This window comes from Poecilia mexicana, unplaced genomic scaffold, assembly GCF_051168715.1.
Source record: "Poecilia mexicana isolate PSO_F unplaced genomic scaffold, ASM5116871v1 scaffold_1, whole genome shotgun sequence".
NCBI classification, from domain to species: domain Eukaryota; kingdom Metazoa; phylum Chordata; class Actinopteri; order Cyprinodontiformes; family Poeciliidae; genus Poecilia; species Poecilia mexicana.
Genome location: NW_028263370.1, coordinates 23,081,793 through 23,104,006, shown reverse-complemented (window position 1 = coordinate 23,104,006; position 22,214 = coordinate 23,081,793). Strand labels below are relative to the sequence as shown.

The window sequence follows — 22,214 nt, the reverse complement described above, 5'->3', positions numbered from 1 at the left end:
ATTTGACACGTTTGCCAGCTTGTGAAGCTTTTTGTGTTTTTAAGTGAGCTGCACTGGTGCACAGTTATCAAATAAATTTGTAATTCAGTACTTTTACGTCTTTGCTGAAAAAAAAAAAAAGAAACACTTTCAGTCAGTTCAGCTGTTTTTCTGTATCGGATCGATATCGACCAATACTAAACCTCAGATATTGGTATCGGTACTAAAAGTGAAAAAAGTGGAACGGTGCATCTCTACCCCAAATCCTTCAGGTTCACATCAAGCCAACATTTAGCATTTGCTTGTTCCAACAGCACAGTGGTCCCAAATACAGATCCTACGTAAACTCTCCTTTGCTTCTTCATGAAGCTATAATGTGAGTTTTCCTTCCACAGAACTTTCTCCGGGTCGCCCTGCAGGAGGTGGGTTTGGGCTGCACAGCTAAAACCCTGCAGGTGCAGCCATACACCACGGCGGAGGAGGTCTGCTCCCTCTGCGCCTACAAGTTCAAGATCCCCGACCCCGAGAACTACGCGCTGTTCCTGATCACAGAGGAAACGAGGCAGCAGCTCGCCGCCGACACACACCCCCAGCAGATCAAAGCTGAGCTGCACAGCCGGCCACTCGCACATGTCTTCCACTTCGTCTACAGGAGGGTGGACAACCTGAACCTCTGCATCCCGGCTCACATCAACAATGGGAACTGCCTTCAGATGGAATAGGGAGGGAAGGATGATTTGGTTGATTTGGTATGTTGATGAAGACAGATTTGAGGATGTCTGGTGCTTTGAAGGACCTTTAAATGTCTGCTGAAGCTTTGAAAGAAGACAGAACGATGGATATAGATGCAGATGCATGGGGATGAAGGTATGAAGGCCTCCTCTTTAAATGTTGCTCTAACTGCTGTCCCCATGATGCCTTTTGAAAAAACCGAACACACTGTATGTTCCTGAGCGTGGGCCCCAGATGAAAACGTTTCTTAAATGTTTATTTAATAAATGAGAAATGATCTTTTATAAAACTTGTTTTTATTCCTCCACAGCTGCAGGTCAATTGTGGGTTATATTTCTGTGTCTAATTATTTTTATATTCTTTAAAGTGACTAAAAAGATTCATATTCTGATGTGATGCAGGGGCGTTGAGAGGATCCTGAAACGTTGGGGGGCTCAGCCCAGAAATAGCTGCGTTTTCAACAGCAGAATACATTTCAAATACTCCCAACATGTTTTAGATCTCAGCCTGCTGTTTTGTTTTTATGAATATTAATAAAACAGAAATGTGTAAAATGATTGATGTGGCTGTTTTTATTGTCTGAATAAAGAACAAAGAAAGGACATGAAATAATTTAAAAAATGTACTCAGTGTATCATAGAAAGGATTCAATGCTGACTGACTTCATCAATATTCATTGTAATTAATTTCATAAAGGCCTTACTTTATGAGTAAAGTAAGACTGTAGAAAAAGTGACTGCTTGGAAGAAGAGGAAAATATTCAGTAAGTTAAAACTGTATGCCTTCCTGTCCAACCTTCCCTGAAATAACATTTCTTTCTATTGTTGGATATTGTATAAAAATAAATATAATAAATTAATTCCACACTAAACACACATTTAGGGGTTTTTTGGAACAATTTGGAAGATAACAGACAAAATTGGAAGATCCAACATAAAATATTCATCTTTTATTAACCATGTGTTTTGCTTTAAATTTCCGTTGGTAGTAAATGCTGACTTCAAACATTTGAAATTTAGACTTGGATAAAAACATTTAGAGTGAGTCTTATTCCGGACTTGTTAAATAACACAAACATTAACATTCTAGACAAAGATAATCAACCTGAGAAAATTAGGACACTATTGTTTTTTAAACCAAGCAAACCCTTTTTAGTGTTTAGATCTACAGTGATTTACGGATCCCTTTTCTATATATATCAGATTATTTTTCACTAGGCTAGACTTTGCTTGTATCCTTAAAATAATACGTGGTTAGTTTACGGCACAACATGTAAAATGTAAAAAAGAAAAAAAAATCAATAAAAATCAGTTTTAAATAATCCAATTTTGTCACTACCACCCAAGAATTTCCAATTTGTCGAAAAGGTTGGACACTTCTGCTATAAGTTATCATAAAGTCGGGTTTGTGATAGCGTGATTCTTTGTATTTCTAGCTTTCAAACAGCACCATCTGGAGTCACATATTAGGGGGGGATGTTACACTGTAACATCCATAGACATAATATAATATATGTCCATGGTAACACCTGTTCAGAGGGGAGGGGCGTTAGAGAAATTAATATACTGAGTGACGTTATTTTTGTGAGACAAAGCAAATACAAGTACATGCAAAAGAAAATTCGCAGAAAGTTGTGAATGAAACAAATTAGTGTCGTCATAACATGTTTTTTTTTGTACTTTAATTTTATTTAACTGATGTGATTTAATTTTAAACACAAAAGAACAGGCAACTTCCGCTGCCGCCTTCAGTCAATCAGCAATCATCGATTTTTACAGCATCCGGATGTGCGCAGCAAACGCCTCTCTGTAGAAATTCCTTCTTATCCGGATAGTGTGGAGATCTACACAGGCTGGGGCCCTAACAGAGCGGGGCTTCCTCCGACATGCCTGCTAGTAAATCAGTACCAGGCTAACTGTGCAGCGCCCGCTGTCCTTAAAACGTGTTGGGATTCCAGTGGTACATGTAAGTTTTTGTTTTTATTTTGTCTTGGTTACGACACTAATTACTGTAGTACATGATAAGCCATTTGTAACGTTCAGCTAACTACTGTCAGTTCTAAATGTAGTTTAAAGTGAAATAAGCTGATTTAACTGACGCAACATTGACTGAAGTTCATAATTTCAGCCTGCTGAGGAAATGTTCCAAGTTAATTAATATAATAAACAAAATACCGCCATAATATGAGCTGTTATTTAGTTTCATCTGTCATAATAGGAGTAAGACGTGATAATATAACATAAACATGATTAGTTTGTGCTAAAATATCCCCAATCACTAACACTTTACTTTCAGTTTCATGGAATACTTTTAGAAATCACAAATGATTTATAACTGGCTACATGTTTTATGTAAAGTGACCATAAATGAGGGTAGATTAATGGCGATAATATTGGCAAATATTGCAATGACAATATCAGGTGCAATTTATGCCTGTTTTCTTCTTTCTTCTTTAGTTAGCTGTTCCTAACCTGTTCCGTCTCTTTGTAACCTTTGGCATCGACATTTGTGTTTGGTGTGAACGTTTGTGGTCGTGAAATAAACTGGGCGATTATGGAGATAGTAGTTCCTCCTGCTGTCAGTTTGCCAGTTCCAGTCCCTCATCGCGTCCATCACGTTTTCGTGTCCCTGGGTAAGACACTTCACTGGTGGCACCGGTGTACCAGCCTCGCTTCTGTCAGACTTCCTCTGATAGAATAATGTGACTCCAATCCAGTAGTTTGCCATCATAAAGAAGAGGTGTCTCTATGCAACTTGTCCCTTTAAACATACCGATATTGTAGCTGTCAGTATTGGCCGATACTGACACAATATCATATCAGCACGAATCATACATACATACTTTTATTACTTATTTTGTAGTGTGAAATGTTAAAACAGGGTTGATCAAGTGATATTACTCAGAGAACAACAGTCAACCACAATACGTATGAGAACAACTGGCCCATGTAATAATATTATCCAATGGGTCTGCTGCAGGATAGAAATCATGGAGCAGACTAAATACTGGAGCGAGTGCTTTTATCAGTGTGCTTATATCAGAGATTTTACATGCAGATCGATATATTCTGATACTCATTTGACTGATTTTGGACCAATTTCCGATATGAGTATTGTATCGGAACACCTCTATTGTAAAGTGTCTTTGAATGACCTGATAAGGTGCTACATAAGTCTGATGTCATTTAATTTCTGTTCTATTGGTTAAATATTACATTTAGCATGGAGACACAACTTAACTATTCTTAACGTATAGTAACCAACAATTATTGCACTCCAAACTGTCCTTTGGTATGAGAATATTGGCCATATAGATCTTGTGATTACAATATGTTAGTGATATATTATGCAGCCCCTGTTGATGGATTTAGATGTTCTTCTGGTTAAATATTGAGGAGCTAATTAAGCTGTGACACATATAAAACATGCATAGTGATGATTTCTAGTTATGGAGTTATAGTTTGAGTTTAGATTTTACAGACAGAACCTGGAAGTCGTAATGACCTGAACTCATTACATCAGTTTATGAATCATACATCATGACTCCCAAATGTTTTAAAAGTGTTGGACATTAGAGGACAGCCAGGTTTATCTCCTGTTTCCAGGCCAGTCTGACTCTTGGCTTCTTCTAACTGAAAATGTGCTGAGCTTCCTGAAGCCTGCAGGTGGCGCTGACTCTCTGTCTCCATATTGCCTGGCAAACAGGTTGTTTGGTGCATTCCTAGTGACTGTTTCTTCTCAGGAAGTGAACCATAAAGCTGGAAACACTTCCACACCCTGGCAAGAAAACACTAAATAAATGTGGCAGTTTTCCATGTTTAATCTGAACCGTCTGTGTGGGCCGATTTTTAGCTGCGCAGTAACAACTAATAATGCCTAATACACAGTTTAGTGCTCAGAGCTTCACTCGTTCTTTTTTTTATGATGTCTTCACCACTGGAGCTGTTTAATTCAGATCAGTTTCTGCTTTGATCCCTGATCTGATCAACTCCAGCCCTTCTGTGTTTTTAATTTCCTCAGTTTTCATCTCCAGCCAGCTTTTGTTTTTCCTGTAATATGTCTGAGACATTTTCTGCTCCACGCTGCAGCATCGGAAAAACTTCTTCCGCCCCGACTCAGAGTCTATTCGTTTCTATTCCCCAAAGTCAAACTGATCTGTAGCTTTGCATTAACGCTGCTCTTGATACATTTTTAATTAAATTTGTCATTATTACACTAATTTCTCCAGAACTTTATTTTACATACACAGTGTATCTTTTCACACATTTTGTTCGAGCTTTATTACCAATTATATTAAATTAATCTCTTCCCTCAAGATTTTATACACAAATACCTCATCAGGACGATGTGGATTTGAGTTTTTGAGTGTTTCACAAATTTCTTAAAAATAGAAAGCCGAGAAATAAAGTTTATGTAATATTGTAATTCATACCCATTGAGATGAAGCTCAGACTGGAGTTTCCACTGATCATCCTGGACATGTTTCTGCAGCTTAAATAGAGCTCAGGCTTTTCACCATAGCAAATTCTGCTGCATGATAAATTGTTGTTTTGAGACCATTTTCAAATAATATATTGATATTTGGCATAACATGGCAAATTCACACTCTCAAAGACCAATAAACTTTAATTTTGTAAAGAACACTTAAGACTGGAACTGAAATATATTTTAAATATTGAAAATAAAACCCAACAACCAAAAACGATAAATATAGCTGAAATAAAAAGCACACATAACAGAAACCATAAATAAATTAGATTATGATGTCTCTATAAACAAAACTGCCCTCCACAGATATTAATCATCAGAATATAAATTATCAAGCTCACTTTATTTGAGCTTTCTGTTATTTGATTTATTGCTTATTGCAACAAGCAACAAGCTTACCTGTGGTAAATTCAGCTGGCTGGCTGGATGGACTTGAATCAAAAAGGCGCACACACACACACACACACACACACACACACACACACACACACACACACACACACACACACACACACACACACACACACACACACACGCGCGCGCACACACACACACACACACACACACACACACACACACACACACACACACACACACACACACCTGTCTATATCGGGCCCAATAGTTGACAGAAACTCCAAGCATGAATTAAAGGAACTATGTGCAGACCGGAGAGACTTGGATCTGGGGAAACATCCAGAAACATCCCAGAGAGCAACTATGTGGACATATTGGTGCATTATTTATGCGCAGGATCCTACATCTTCTTTTTCCCAAATATCCACTTTGGTCTGAGTTTTTATAAATAATAGTTTTAATGATATTTAGTGGAGTTTTTGTGTGGATGAAAAGCCAAAACGCATAAAAATGTATTAATATCCAGCTACGTCTCAACTAGCTTTAAGTCTGACTGTGATTAAAAATGTTTCTCAATATTTTATGTCATTTGTAATTTCTTTTTTAGAAAAGAAAGTGAGAAAAAGAAATGGATTAAAATTGTAAATTGCGTTTTATTTATGATCTGTGGCACAGCTCTAATTACTTTATCACAGATCGTCTCATTGTGGCAAAATTCACCAATATTACTGCATTCATCATTTGTCTTAATAGCTGACAGCTCCAATTGCATAAATACATTACTCTGCTTCATGTTCCATATTTCGGTTATGATCTGTATCCTGCAGTCGGCCTGTAAGTCTGACCAACAACAGGAGACTACAGCCTCCTGTTTTTGTTGAGACTGCCTGAACTCTGTGGTGATTCTGTGGTGAAGCTCTTCTAAAATGTCGGCTTTGGAGCTCAAATGTTCATCTTCTGCTTCTGTTTGTACACAGCTGGAGTCACTGAAGTTCACCCTGCGACTCTAACCTCACTGTACGGCGCCGTTTACTACAATTCAAAACACTTTATTTTGTTTTTAGTTTTTTTTCTTGGAGCACGTTCAGCCCTCTGGTCTGCAGATTGCATCTTGTTTCATAAACACGGCTGTTTGTTGTTTCTGTTTCCTTCCAGGTTTGTCGCTCGCTCCCTGATCAAGATGTCGACTCCCAATCCGCTGTTGAGGCTGGAGCAGCGAGCGGCGGAGGCCGACCAGATCATCGAGTTCCTGAAGCAGCAGGTCCAGCTGCTGAAGGAGAAAGCCTGTAAGATGCTCATCCTCACGTTAGCAAACACAGTGATGGTGTGAAAAACTGTTTGCACCCTTTACGATATTATCTGCATGTTTGTCCCACTTCAGTGCTTCAGAACATCAAACTGATTTAAATATTAGTCAAAGACAATACAATAAAATGTCTTTATTATTATGCAAGAAAAAATCCAAACCTTCATGATCTTGTGTGAAAACAGGGTGTGTGCAGGTTTCACCACCTCAAATTTAAGATTTTTTAGACCATTATGGATGGAATTTAACATCTGTATCTCCAAAGAAATGTTTGAAAGTCGTCCATGTTGTCCATTTTAAAGGCCTTTACTTTATATACATGAATTTCAGACTTTTTAAGAATTTGTGGACACCCTAAACCCAGTAACTGTTTGGGCTGCTCTTAGCAGCAACACCTGCAGTAAAGTGATAACTGGCTTTGAGTCTTTCCAGCTTTGGAGGAATGTTGACCTACTGGGTGAAATGTCATGATGCATTGAACAGCTCACCCGGAGAGCAGCTCACCCGGAGAGCAGCTCACCCGGAGAGCAGCTCACCCGGAGAGCAGCTCACCCGGAGAGCAGCTCACCCGGAGGGCAGCTCACCCGGAGGGCAGCTCACCCGGAGAGCAGCTCACCTGGAGCAGCTCACCTGGAGAGCAGCTCACCTGGAGAGCAGCTCACCCGGAGAGCAGCTCACCCGGAGAGCAGCTCACCCGGAGAGCAGCTCACCCGGAGAGCAGCTCACCCGGAGAGCAGCTCACCCGGAGGGCAGCTCACCCGGAGAGCAGCTCACCCGGGGAGCAGCTCACCTGGAGAGCAGCTCACCCGGAGAGCAGCTCACCTGGAGGGCAGCTCACCTGGAGCATCTCACCCGGAGGGCAGCTCACCCGGAGGGCAGCTCACCCGGAGGGCAGCTCACCCGGAGGGCAGCTCACCCGGAGGGCAGCTCACCCGGAGGGCAGCTCACCCGGAGGGCAGCTCACCTGGAGCATCTCACCCGGAGCAGCTCACCTGGAGCATCTCACCTGGAGAGCAGCTCACCTGGAGCATCTCACCCGGAGCAGCTCACCCGGAGCAGCTCACCTGGAGCATCTCACCTGGAGAGCAGCTCACCTGGAGCATCTCACCCGGAGCAGCTCACCCGGAGCAGCTCACCCGGAGCATCTCACCTGGAGCATCTCACCTGGAGAGCAGCTCACCTGGAGCATCTCACCCGGAGCAGCTCACCCGGAGCAGCTCACCCGGAGCAGCTCACCCGGAGCAGCTCACCTGGAGCATCTCACCTGGAGAGCAGCTCACCTGGAGCATCTCACCCGGAGCAGCTCACCCGGAGCAGCTCACCCGGAGCAGCTCACCCGGAGCAGCTCACCTGGAGAGCATCTCACCCGGAGCAGCTCACCCGGAGCAGCTCACCTGGAGAGCATCTCACCCGGAGAGCAGCTCGATATATTTTCAGCATCCTTGTTAAAACAAAAACATTGCCAAATCTTGCCAAACTATTGACAACCCATTTTTTGGAAACACGCTTCTCCTCTCCCTCATCTTCCTCCTCTCCCTCCTCTTCCTCCTCTCCCTCCTCTTCCTCCTTGACCGGCTCTATCGGCGCATCATTTGAAAGTTTTCCATTTTCTCAGCCTCACTGTCTCTTTCTCTTCTTACAGACTGCATGGGGTGAAGTCAAGTGACTACACACTGTACACACAGCGCAGCGCTTTAAACAGACATGAACAAACCTTACCTTCATACAGCCAAAGATACAAAAACTAATGTTCTTTTTTTTCTAAAACACAAAAATACCTAAATACCTACATGGGAAAATTGACGTTGGTCATCGTCATAAATTTCAGTTTCGGCTCATTTCCGGTTTGAAGTTGGCCACTTGGTTTTTGCAGAATTGTTGTAATTCAGGCGCATTGGAGGACTGGAGGCCATCACACTGCCACCACCGTGTTTCACTGTCGGTTTGACGTTCCTTTTCTAAAATACAGTGTTACTTTTACACCAGATGTAACGGGACACGCACCTTCCAAAGAGTTAAACTTTTGTCTCGACAGTCCAGAGACTATTTTTCCAAAAGTCTTGGAGATCATCAAGATGTTCTGGAAAACTGAGACGAGCCGTAATGTTCTTCTTTCTCAGCAGTGGTTTCATCTTGAATCGCTGCCATGCAGGCTGTTTTTATCCACTTCTTCACACAGACACATGCAGGTTGAACACTTTCATTTAAAAACTAACTTTCCTGTTTGCTTGTGCAGTCTTTGGCTAGTATCTAAATTGGTTTGATGTTCCAGAACACTGAAATGAGACAAACACGCAAAAGAATAGGAAATGAGGAAGGAGGCAAACACTTTTTCACACCACTCCAAGGGGGCGGTGGGCTCTGATTCAGATCCGGAAATATGATTTCCCTCATTTTAATTTAAATTACAGCATCACAACATACTCAATGTGTGCAAAATCGTGATTTTATTTAAATTTAGATTCATAGTGCAGATTTGTCTAGAAAGAAAAGTTCCAGCTTTTGATTGAAAATGGACTCATTCTGTTCTCTACGTCTGTTTAGTGAAAAAAGGTTTAATTGAAGATCAACAACTTTTATTTTAACACAAACCCTTCTGAGTAATTTATATATTTAAGGGTGTTTTTGTTGCAGCGGTCCAGGCCAGCGTGAGAGAGGAGAAGAGACTGACGGCGGAGAACGCCAAGCTGAAGAACGACATCGAGGAGCTGAAGAAACAGCTGCTGGAGAGAGAAAAAAGGAGAGGGGGTATGTTGACTTGGACTGATGAGGACAACATGTCCGCCAGTAGTTGTGCATCTCGCATGCATCGACCTTTTCCATGAGGGACTTGCGGGAATGAAATCGGTCTGGAAGAAATAAGTCGTTTAATTGGGTAAAATTGGAAATCTTCAGGAATGTGTTCCAACACACTGGACACAACGTTCTTCCAATCGGGATCACGGTTGATTGCTTAGCTCAATCACACATAGATAAATACTGTCAGGGCTCCTCTGATCTGGTTTAGAGATTAAAAGACTAACTTTATAACCCGACTTCAGTGCCCTGCAGGGAAATTATCCATCGGTTGCTTCAGTAAATCGTCTTGTGATCAAACAGGGTTTCAGTTCACAGAGAAGTCTGACTTTGTTCTGTAACTTTAAGTCTGGAGTCAAGTCAGAATGGTTGGAGTACATGGTGACTGACGGCGTGTTAAAATGTCAAACTCGATGCGAAAATACTAGACACTTTTTTATCCAGTTGAGAGAGAGGCCTTGATGTGAGGCTAATATTTAAACAGATAGCGTTAGCTTCTGTCATCTGGGAAGATAGATTAATTAAAGCTCTTTCTATAAAATTACATTCATGTTTTAAAAATGCAGAATTTCTATAATTCCAGTGTTTCCTCCTCCCTCTTGTTTTACCAACGCCATAGAGTCTGTGCTGTTTTTAGAATTTATCACAGAACAACTTCATCATTAAGTTTGAAACATGCACACCAACAGGGGAACGTTGGTGCGTTTCTGTTACTTTTAGATGCGCATGTCTTGACATCCAGCAGGGGGTGCTGCGGCGCTCCTCACCCCAAATTCTCACATCCAAACTTCAACTGCAGAGGGTGAACTGTTTGAAGGATAGTTTATGTTTTATGACTGAAGTTAACCCAAATCTGGTAATATTTTGGGCCAATTTAAGAAGAAATATTGCTTAGCAATTAAATAACAATATGCACAGCTTACAGTAAAATTTTACAGGCTGTGCTCATGAAAACAGGTTGTGATTTAGCTAGCACCACACCCTGAAGATTCAAACTCATGTCACCATCTCGGCTCAAAGTTTGCATCTCTTCAGTTCTTTTAAAGTCTTAAATCTATAATTTCCTCAAACTAAAAGGATTAAACCACAAGCCACCAGTGTTCGGTGTTTGTTCCTTCGTCGGCTATCAGTGGGTTTCTGATTGACTCCAGTGCATCAAAGAGTCACAAAAGTTGAGTAGTTCATCTTTTTTGTTTTTGCCAAAGAAATAAGTTTCTATTAACTGTCAGAAAAACACAGGAGACCTGAAGCTTCTGCCTGCACCTTTAGTAAACCGAATAGTTCAGATCTTAACATAGAATTAAGGTAATTGAACGCATCGTGGCGACGGAGGCGTTCCTGCAGACCGATGTTTGTCCGACTCCGGCTCTGCATGTTGTGGTAGTTCAAACATCAGGCGCCCCAAATGACGGGTCATTTCTCCTGGAGGGCGGAGCGCCGGCCGCCGCTCGTTGTTTTCCGTCTTCGCTGCCCTCCTCTCCATCAGCGGCGACACGCTGTCATTAGAGTGTTTGCTTCAGGCGGCCGTCCTCCCACTGCCTGAGTAAATAAAACCTCTCTGGGTCATTTAGCTGGTCTGGGTGGTGCAGCCGCCTCTGGACCGGACCGGACTGTCTGGACCGGACTGGACCGGACCGGATTGTCTGGACCTGACTGGACTGTCTGGACCAGTCTGGACTGGACTGTCCGGTCTGGACTGGTCTGGACTGGACTGTCCGGTCTGGACTGGACTGGACTGACTGGACCAGATCGTCTGAACCGTCTCTGCTGTTGTTCTCCCTGCAGTGCGGGACATTGCCATGCCGACGGGTGACGCCGGTGCTGATGTGGGTTCGAAGCCCGCTCCTCCCAAACCGGCTGCTGCTCCAGCCTCTGGTTCCCTGCCCTCTGCTGCCCAGAACCCCCAACCCAAAGACGAACCCAAGAAGAAGAAGCAGGAGAAAAAAGGTTGGTGGAGGAAAGTGGAGGAGGTTGTTGGGTTTTGATCAGTGGGGATGATTGATTATGGCTGAAATGACTAATGGTCTCAGCTGCTGTTGGTTTTATTTCCTCTATTTGACTCCTGGAAGGAAAACCAAACATCCAGAGATTCTAAGATCAAAGAAGATAAGAGCTAAAAATGTAACGTTTATTTATTAATGTTCAGATTTATGATCAGGCAGCAGATTGTTACAGGCTCCGTCCGTTCATTCATTCATCTGTTTATCCAATTAATACTGAGTTTATTTTGTTTAAACATTATATCTGAGTTATAAAGGACTGGGATCAGAGGAAACATAAATCGGGGAAAGTCCCGGCGCTCAGTCAGTGATGTTTGGTTTTGCTGCGTCTCGTTCTGAACGTTTCTGACGTCTTTCTCATCCTGAAGATCCCAGCCTCCAGATTTCGGTGTAATTTGTGCTGGAAGACCTTCTCTCCCCCGGCTGTGTTCAGGTGGAGACGTTGTTCTGATTATCGTCCTGGAAAAGGAACCGCTGAGGTTAACTCGAGGCCTTCCTCCGGCCATTCATCAATCCGGTCTGGTTCCAGTTCTGGGAGGAAATTTAATCAGATTCCAACAAAAATGTCCTGCATTGTTTCAAGTGGTTTTTAATTTCTGTGATATTCATAAGGCCAGTATCAGTTTGGGGCCCATTCATCTTTTTAAACAAATATTTGTATTGATATGCACAATTATAGAGCATGAAATCAGCCCCAGCTGCTCGTCTTTGGCCACATTCAGACCAGCCTGACCTTCCTGCAAACCGCCTGGTTTCATGGTTTTCACTGGAGTTTTTCTGCTTTCAGGTGAGAAAGCAGAGAAGAAGGCAGCGGCTCCAAGCCAGGAGGACGCCAAGGTGGACGTGTCCCGTCTGGACCTGCGTGTTGGCCGTATAATCACAGCTGAGAAGCATCCGGACGCCGACAGCCTGTATGTGGAGCAGGTGGATGTGGGCGAGGCGGCGCCCCGGACCGTGGTCAGCGGACTGGTCAAGCACATCCCTCTGGAACAGGTACGCAGGTCGGATCCTCGTTAACCACAAACGCTTTAATAACAGCTTTTAAATATGCATTATCATAACTCTAAATTATTCTGTAGATTCAACCCAAACTGCTTTGAACAGATACGTTTATGGATGTGAAAGTATTAAAGAATTGTAAGTAATTTAGTAATTCTGAAGTACTAAAGTATCCTTTATAACATTTATGTTGGTCTAAAATAAATCAGGTTTGGCTCTGCATCCATAGTTTCTGCACTTCCAGCAGGAACCTGAACATTTTATGCAGTTTATTGTTCATTAAACCACTAAACGCTGACAAATCAGACATTTAGAGGCAAATCTGTTGGTCGTCTCCTGGGATGATCCAGTGATGGTCGACACACAACCAGGACGGCTTAGAGAGTTGGCCGAGGGGCGGCTGGGTGAGGGCTGCTGATGATACGAAACAAAACCTAACTGAACTTTTAGGGTTTTTATTATATATTTATCTGTTGTCAGACTTGACATGAATACAAAACGTACAGACAAATTCTGATTCCATCCTATGATGAATATAAACGCTGCAAGTGAAAATTATTTAGTAATCGATTAATTTGTTAAATATTCTGACACAAATTGACACATTTTTTATTTAACAACTTTATCTTATTTTATACAATATTAAAAATACAATAAAAATTAAAATAAACAAATCATTTAACTCCTTTTCTAAATAAACTATAAACTAAAATATTTTATTGCTCAGAATTCAATAACAACATCAGGACAGCTGACCAGCCGGGTCTTTGTGTTGATAAAATGTTGACAGGAAATGTGACAATATGACGAGGTAATCATGTTACTGGAAGACATTATTTAGAGATCAAGTTGCAACACGGAGCCAAGCGTGTGTCAGAACAGTTTAGGGCTGAAACGATTCCTCGAATGGTTCGAGTACCTCGATTACTAAAATTCCTCGAGGAAAATTTACCTGCCTCGAAGCTTCGTTAATTTATGTTTTATTAGTTAGCGCACCGTGTTCCGGCCGGGACTTCATTTGCGTTGCGCGGAGCTCTCACTTCCGCCTCTGAGTTGTTGACAAAAGCTAAGTCTCAGCGGCATAAAGTCCAATCTTCAAGATTGGCCCGTGGGGATTTTATTGATTGATGATAATGCCCGACTTTTTATCGTTTTTGGGGAACCAATAAGCATCCTTAAAATGACTGGGGGAATGCCTGGAGTACGGCAGCATTTCTCCTCCGGGGCTGCTGGTTGAAAGCGAACGGCGGGAAGAGCGCTGAGGTGAGCGGATAGCCTGAACAGGGCGGGCGGCTGAGTAGCTGATGCTTACCGTGTAAATGTAGCTTTACCGACGAACCGCACAATACATTTCATATCCCGGTCTGAAGAAACGGGTGGCGGAGCGCATCGTACATGGCTGGTAAATGAGTTTCTGAGTGTGACCAGTGAAGGTGTCGTAAATATCCCGTATTGCTTCCCCCCGTGTTCGTCCCCCGGTCTAACGGTTCGTCAGTCCGCTGGTCTATTTCCTCCCCTCCACCCCATCTTACGTTCGTTCATTCGCCCTCTCCTCCCAGTCCAGGCGGCATTTCCCGTATTTTCAAACCCAAAGCGTGACAGGTTAGGTGGCAAGGTGAGTTTAATTAATCTATTAAACTCACTGAAGATGAATACATAAACTAAAAGCTGGATTGTAGACATTTTTTATAAGCATATTTGTGAGCCTGCCTCTTTATTAAATTCAATATAATTTCAGATTTTTCTATAACTTTTCTTCTGGTTAACTTAGAACGTGAGCTATTATTGTTACAGGTTAGTTTTCTAAACTACAAAAAAGCAACTGTTAGGGATGCTCAAATATGAAAAATTGGACTGATATTGATATCTGATAGTAACACCGGTATTATGCCAGATTTACCAATATTTCATTTTATAAATTTTTTTATCCGATTACTCGATTAATCGTAAGAATAATCGATAGATTACTCGATTACTAAAATATTCGTTTACAACAGCCCTAGAACAGTTACTGAGCGAGTGTGTGTGAGATGACAGTCACAAGCCTCACAATATTCTGAGGAAATATTGAAGAAATATAACTTCTTCCTCACTGCTCGTTTGATACAAACAGTTTAACTATAAATCAGCTCTTAAAGTCGCACCAAGCAGGTGGTGTTGCTTTTATCCGTGGAGTTGATGCTGGTGCAGTTCTCACTGAAAACAGCCTTCACAGAGGGAAGTGCTTCTTCTAAATGAACCTTTTTGAGTGAAAGACGGCGTTCCCGATCCGTTTGACATGCTGGAACTTATTTAACTCCATCCGGCTTTGTCATCCATCACATCATTTTTATTAAAAAAATACAAATTAATTTTGATTAAGTTCATTTTTAAAAATGTATGCATTAAAATCTATGTAATTAATGAATCAAAATTAACAATAATAATTTGTTTCCCAATAATAGCTCCTATTATGGGGATGTTGGGCAGTTCTTGTAACTGGAACATTTTCTGGATACTTTTTGGTTCATTTAACATTATTTTTGTTGCCAGAACTGTTCCAGGGTGTAATCTTCTCTGTGTCTTAATTAATGTATAGTAATATTTTTCTGTGTCGCTGCAGAGACGCTGCAGACCGTTTCCATCGGTCTGCGGATCAGTCGGTAAATCTGCAGCGAAATTCCTGTGTGACATCCTGGTGAATAGATTTAGATAAACAGCTTATTACCGTCAATCTGTCCAGCTACCAGCAGTCAGAGACAGGAGGTGATACATCACTGGTTTTATGTCTGTTCTGCTGACCATAAATAAATCATTGGCCTAAGTCTTAATCCCTGGACTTGGACTGGATGATATTGGGAGAAGTGTTTGGGGAATTTTCCATAATTACGGCTCAGTTTAGAATATCTGGGTGTTTATGCTGCCAAACTGCCCACAGAGGAAAACACGTCAGTGTTTTTAGATTTATGTTGTGATATCTGAAAAGATAACATTATTTTATGAAATGCTTTGTCTTTGCCTCAATGAAGGATTTTTTGGGAATGTTTGAGAAGTTCCTGTTTGTTTCTCCTGATACGGGCCGCGAACAGAACCGAAGAACTGGGATCCAAATTTCACTTTCTGACTCGGTTTTCCCTGCAGATGCAGAACCGGATGGCGGTGATGCTGTGTAACCTCAAACCGGCCAAGATGAGAGGCGTGGTGTCCCAGGCCATGGTCATGTGTGCCAGCTCGCCAGACAAAGTGGAGATCCTGGACCCTCCGAGCGGATCCGTCCCCGGGGACAGAGTCAGTGTCCAAGGCTTTCCAGGTGTGTGTCCGTCCAGAAGAATGGGAATCTATGGGTCATGAAATGGTTCCTATCTTTAGGAAATGAGGGGTGCCATTAAAACAGAAATGACATCATGGGTTTGAACGCTTGAAGACGCCACAGAACGGGTCTCTAAACCCATCTCAGGGTTCTGTTTGCTGCTGTTTAAATGAACTGTGACTGCTGGGCTTAACGGCCAATCAGCCGTCGTCGCTCAGACTGTAACCTGACCGTCTTGTTGCAGTTTGCTGAGGAAATGAGCGTCCTAATTATTTCTCTTAGGTTTGATCCAAGTGAACGAGGTTTGAAAGGAAACCGCGTCTCGTTAACTTCCTGTCTATTAAAGCAGCGTGCAAAAACGACAGCAGGGTGCCCATGCCCGCCATCCTGTGGCTTTTAGGTGCATCCCATCTCCAGCACACCTGAATTCAATAAACAGCGATGGAATGATGAGGGAATCCCTCCATTTAATTCAGGTGTTGGAGCAGGGATGCAGCTGAAGTTGAGGGATAAGAAGCTTTCTAAGAGAAGGAGCACACTCTTTGTTTTCAGGATGAAAACAGGAAGTTGTGATCCCTGCGTTTCCAACTGTATCCCTTCAGGCTGTTCTTCTTCTCTTCAGCTGATACTAAACACATGAGGAAGCATCACTTGTAGTTGCTGAGATCTCTGGACTTCAGCCCTGTGAGTTTGCAGGAAGGGCGGCCAGATGTCATCAGTCTGGGTTATTAAGATGAAAACCAGTAGTGAGCACCATTAGCCAAAAAGTTTGTTGCACTCACCCTAAAGCCCTAATCATAAAAATTAGTTCTGCTATCGCTAAAGCACCAACATGACATTCAGTGAAAGCTAATGCTAAAGAGCAACACCAGCATGGAATCTAGCTAAAGAGCTCATTTCAGCCATGTTGTTACCCTCCAAAAGTAACAAGGTGAACATGAGAAGGCTCTCAAAAAACTACATATATGTGAATTTTTCCATGTTTTTGTTTCATTAACACTCCTGGCTGTTTGTAAACAAACAAACAAACAAAAAAACAAATGTTTTTGTTTGTTTATAACAAACAAAAAGAGTTTAAATAAAATTTATTGGATGAAAAGACAGGAGGACAGTAGAGGAAGCGGAAGTGCTGCATAAACGGACTTCAAAATAAGAGCATGAATATAAATATCTCAGAAGAATTCCAAAAAGCCAAAACTTCAACGTAGATGTTTAGCCAACATCAAGTTTACAAAATAGCATTTAAATTTGCACTTTACATGTGGACAAATTAATTTAGAGGAATGATTTAACGATTTAAAATAACAGTTATTACACACTGTCTCCTGGCTCTTAGTCCCTTCTTTAGCCATGTTCTCATATAATAACTGTAACAGTCTCTGCATGTGACTGCAGCCCAGGTAGAACACACACGGACGTTGCCATGTTGTTTAAACTGCAATTTTTTTTAGTCAATAGGAAAATTACAGCATATTTAGGCCAACATGTTCAACTAATTGGATCCCTCTAAGACTCTTGTAAAAACAACAAAAATACACAGAGGGTTTTTGCTCACCTCCTGTTTACTTTCTTTTCCCCAATAAACCCTGCAGTGCCAACACACTGTCTAATTACTCACATTTCCCAAAAGGTGAGCGGTTGCAGCTCACTTTTACTCCCTGAAACGGCCGAGGATGTCTGCTGGAACCCAAACATCAACACAAGTTCCCAATTAGAAGCTCTTTCAAGCTTCTGATTTGATTAGCTGCAAGCCAGCCTCCAGAAATGAAACATGGTTGCATGAGTTTTGACAGATGCTAAAGAAGATCAGAATGGTGGAATGAGAACCTCACCTCTCCGTTTCCCTGAGATCAACTCGGGTTTGCATGGTTTAGATTACCGCTGAGAACAAACAGGCGTTTTATGGGGCCAAGGCTCAAATGGAACATGACGGAAAGTCAAACTAAGTGTATTGAAGTTGTGTTCTCTACAGGTTACACAAGGAGGGGAAAAGGGTTCTGGAAGCAGGAACCAGCTGTTTGCTTCAGGAGAACTCGGGTTCAGACTTTGTTTTCCTCCGTTTCAGGTGAACCAGACAAGGAGCTGAACCCTAAAAAGAAAGTGTGGGAGCAGGTTCAGCCTGAGCTGCGCACCGACGACCTCTGCGTCGCGACCTACAAGGGAGCCGCCTTTGAAGTGGTCGGGAAGGGAGTGTGCAAAGCCCAAACTATGAGTAACAGCGGAATCAAATGAAATAGCGGAGCTGCCTGGAATAGCTCGGTGTTTACTCTGCCGATGACCGCAAATGGTGATGAATGAGAGGAAATGCTTTTAAGATGTTTAATAAAGCATTTGGATTGAGCTGTGCTGAGTTTGTGTGTCCCAAGAATCTGTCCCGTCACTGTCGCCTCCAAACTGGATCCAGTCATGGCCCATAAAGTGTAATCAGGACAGCAGCATCTGTGCATGAAGTCTTCTCTCCTGAGGAACATCAGCCTGATTGGGCTTTGATCTTCAAGCTGCAGGACCTAATGAAAGAGACCAGGGAGAAGTCTCTGGGCTGTTGGCACAGATTATTTACATGGCTCTGTGTCCCATCTTTTCAATTTCCTCTCATACCGTAATTGTTGCAATACTTAGACGATCTCTGAAACCGGAGCGCTTTGTGCTGTGATGATGGACGGCACACTCTGTAAGCCGGCCTCGACTCCATGGCACCTGACGTAGAAATATACAGGAAGTCTGGAGATATTTTTATTTCAGCAGCTTAATTTAAATCTGAATTATCTTTAAATATTTAACCATTTTAATTTGAAGACATTTATTGGAAGAGTAAAAATATTTTAACACAAGAATAGAGTTTAATCCAATGATTTACTTTCAACAATTTCTATAAGACAAATGTCCAGTTGAAAGTTTACACACAGAATAAAAAGGCACAGGTATTTTTTCCTCACTGCCTGAAGTTAAATCAGATCAATCTCCTTTTTTTAAAAAACTAAAATTAGTTCTATTTGTTAAATAAATGGCAGAAAACTTTCCAAAAACATTTTTTTTTTTTTTTTTTACTTTTATGCAGAAGTTTACATATATTGCCTCAGTTTTTACCTTTTAACTGTATGATTTGGGTCAAAGCTTTTGGGTTTACACTGAATTAAATTACTCCCATCCAAGGACAACCCAGTATTGGTTATAACTGGTTATAACCCAGTATTGGTTACAACTTGTTATAACCCAGTATTGGTTATAACTGGTTATAACCCAGTATTGGTTATCCTTGGTACTGGAGGAAAAAATCAACAAAGGTTCAAATCCAGCAGCATGGAGCCTTCAACCAGTCCAAAATGGACTGGTACTGCCCTGATGCATTCAGGTACATCCAGTCAGTGATAATTCCTGTTTATCATCAGAAAAAATCCAAATCTCCATTCAGCTCTGGTGGCCACTTATTATTTGTTTCTCCTAAACGAATTGAACTGAAAACGGACCGAGTAGAACCGGTTCTCAAACGGAGGTTCTTCAGCTGAGTTTTCTAGAAGTTTGAAGAAATTTTGTGATCAATTATTTCCAAAGGAAGAAAAGAGTTTTTATGTATTGTTGTGCAGCTGTTTATGTTTTATAAGCAAGGTAACCATGCAGGATTTTTATGGATGAGATCAGATGGAATATGAGAAACCGACGACTTTCCAACTTGGAATTCCAACGTCTGTTGGGAATGTCCATAAAATATTTTCAATTTGTGAGTATAAAATGAGATAAATAAACTGTAGTCTTTAACCAACCGAGCTGTTCCACTGATATGTATCCAGAAAGGCATTTATTTGCAGATATGCTACATTATAAATGAAAAGTTTTCCCAGAGCAAACATAAGCAGCAGAAGTAATTAAATTAAATTTAAATTCTGCCTATGAATATTTTCTTCATATGAATTAGTGTGGAGTGTTTGTCAGTCTGTTTGGTTCATATAGCTGTAGGTGTGAAATAACTGAAGCATTGTGGTAAAATAAGAGAAGCAACATTCATACACACACATGCAAAGGTCTTGAAGTAATCAAGATTTACACCGATATGAAAATCTTTATAGATGCATATCATCCAAATAAGATAATTTTTATCCCAGATGTCTTTCAATAAATACCTCCTCTTTAATTTCATGTTTTTTAAAAAGCAATTTGGCTTCGGAAATGGAAATTACATATTAATCACAAGTGGCATTTCATCATGTTCTAGCATTGGATGGGGAATAATAAAATCCGTGTCAGCCATAGATACCAAATCATGCTTTTATTGTTGGGCTCTGCTCTGTCACATCACAGACTTGGTGAGTTTTTCCAGAAGTTCAACTTCTATGGTTCCTCCTTCATGCATGGCTGTTAAAATATATTTTTCCCTTTGCTAAATATAATTAAAGACCAAATCCATCATGGTTGCTCAGAACCACCTAAAACAAAGGGGAACAAGGAAATCCAATAATCACACATGGATGGCAGGGCTGAGATTTATGAGTCCAAACAGTTCTGAGATGAATTTTCTAAACATGCAGTAAACTCTCATCTGCATTGCAACACTTCATGTGGTCGAAGAAAACCCCAAAAACAACAGCTTGGTTCATGCGACCGAATGTTTTAGTTTCACTTAGGGAAGTGTGTATGTTGTGTAAACCAAAATAAGAGGTTTAACTCATGGAGGATTGCACAAAGGGATTGTTAAAGTAGCCGCTTTTTTTCTTTTCCTTTCAAGTGGGGTTGTGTGATATAATTCTGAGCAGGCAGGATCTTACCTGGTTGTTTAAGTTACTACTGTAAGTAGGCGGCACAACTCACTGTGATCTCAGTTTGGAGAATCAGGGGAAACGTTAATAAAGCAACAATAAACGTTCAAGTAAATTTCCAGCATTTAAAAATGTTCATCACTTTTGCATCAGATTGTTGTTTAAATATGTTTTAAAATTAACTTTTATGGCCAGATTGAGGTAAAAGCAGCTGCGGAGTGTCCCCTGCTGGCCTGGGACGTCTAGAAACCCAAAAGACTGACAGACACCCAGGTAAATGAAGGAGCGTTCAAAGCGTACAACATAAACACAGGGATGAGTTTCTCTAGATCTTGATTGGACATTAGTCCTTCAATCCTGGAGGCCCATCTTGTGAAGGTTCAGGTCAGAGTTCATCACTGCAGCCAGATTTCAGCCTGATCTCTAGTTGCCCGGTGTAACAACTGAAGCTGCATCCTGACTCTGGGTCTTTACTCTTTAGGTCCAAAGAAAAACTTCAGATTTGTTTCTGTTCATCTGGAGAAAGTTCTGTTCTAAGCATCTGTTCAGTGATTGGATGGTTCAGAGTCACCTGGTGACATGTAGAGCTGTGCATCGTCTGCATAGCTGGTAACTAAACTTATTTCATGTTATAATCTGGGTATTAACAGGAGGGGACCCGGGACTGAACCTTGGATTACACCGCATGTCATTTCTGTCAGCTCCAATGAAGAAGCTCCTGTTTAGGTAAGACTGAAGCCAGTACAGAAAGTCCTGCACAGAAAAATCTGACAGCCTAGAAGACAAATAAATTAGAGGTTAATCTTTAAAACTTTTGTAATTTAAAATACAACAGCAGCAGCAGACAGTGAAGATGGTTGGTAGGAATTTTCCCAAGCAAACCTCACCACGATGCTCATGTTTACTGGACCGAACTAACGCGGAACAAATGATAACAATTAGAACAACAGCTTTGTTGGCTGACGGGTCGGACGTGCTGAGGGATGAAACCCCCGCTGGTGCGTGTTGAGAGAAAGATGAGCCTCTGCAGACGGATTCTGGCTGCATTTGAAAGAGAAGCGCTCTCATGCTCCTCGCTCTGCGGTTTAAAGCTTCAGCGACGTCCACGAAGAACTAATTATCTAAGCTTCTTCTTCAACCGAAGGAAATCTGTTACCCGAGTGATGAGCCGCGGCAGACAAGTTAAAGTTCTGGTTTCACACATGAGACACGTTTATCTGTATCCCAAACAGACCGAAATAGAAATTGGAGGCGCTGAAACAGCTCTGGACAAACACGGCGTGAGGAAGCGTCTCTGTTTGGCAGCTGCGCTGTGGTGAACTGCGATCAGCCGTCTGGGAAGCATGGCTTCATGGGCTGACTGAAAACAAGCGACCGGCTGGTTTCTGCTGCAATCAACAAGAAACAAACATGTTAGATTTATGTTTACAGAGCAGACTGAGACATTCCAGGAACTTTTAAATAGAAAACTAAAAGAAAAGTTAGCTTTCTTTTAGTTTTCTAAAACTAGTGATACG

General features: G+C 41.5%; 2 protein-coding genes across 3 annotated transcripts in view; both read left to right on the top strand.

Moving 5' to 3' along the window:
- Positions 1-1,268, top strand: part of rin2b (Ras and Rab interactor 2b) — a 42,681-nt gene extending 41,413 nt beyond the window's left edge. The window contains exon 13 of one of the 2 annotated variants that reach the window (XM_088006603.1): positions 375-1,268. In XM_088006603.1, the coding sequence (XP_087862729.1) occupies positions 375-701 (327 nt within the window). In that variant the 3' untranslated portion in view covers positions 702-1,268. The remainder of the gene's footprint in view (positions 1-374) is intronic. The other variant, XM_088006606.1, reaches the window with a different exon arrangement.
- A 1,161-nt stretch (positions 1,269-2,429) lies between these two features.
- aimp1a (aminoacyl tRNA synthetase complex interacting multifunctional protein 1a) lies at positions 2,430-18,286 on the top strand (the record flags this gene model as incomplete). The annotated part of the gene is made up of 8 exons (XM_088007664.1): positions 2,430-2,676; positions 6,534-6,573; positions 6,712-6,842; positions 9,497-9,610; positions 11,444-11,605; positions 12,446-12,651; positions 15,778-15,946; positions 18,012-18,286. Coding segments are annotated over 8 exons (1,236 nt in total), but the record flags the coding sequence as incomplete, so codon positions are not given.
- Positions 18,287-22,214: the final 3,928 nt, after the last annotated feature.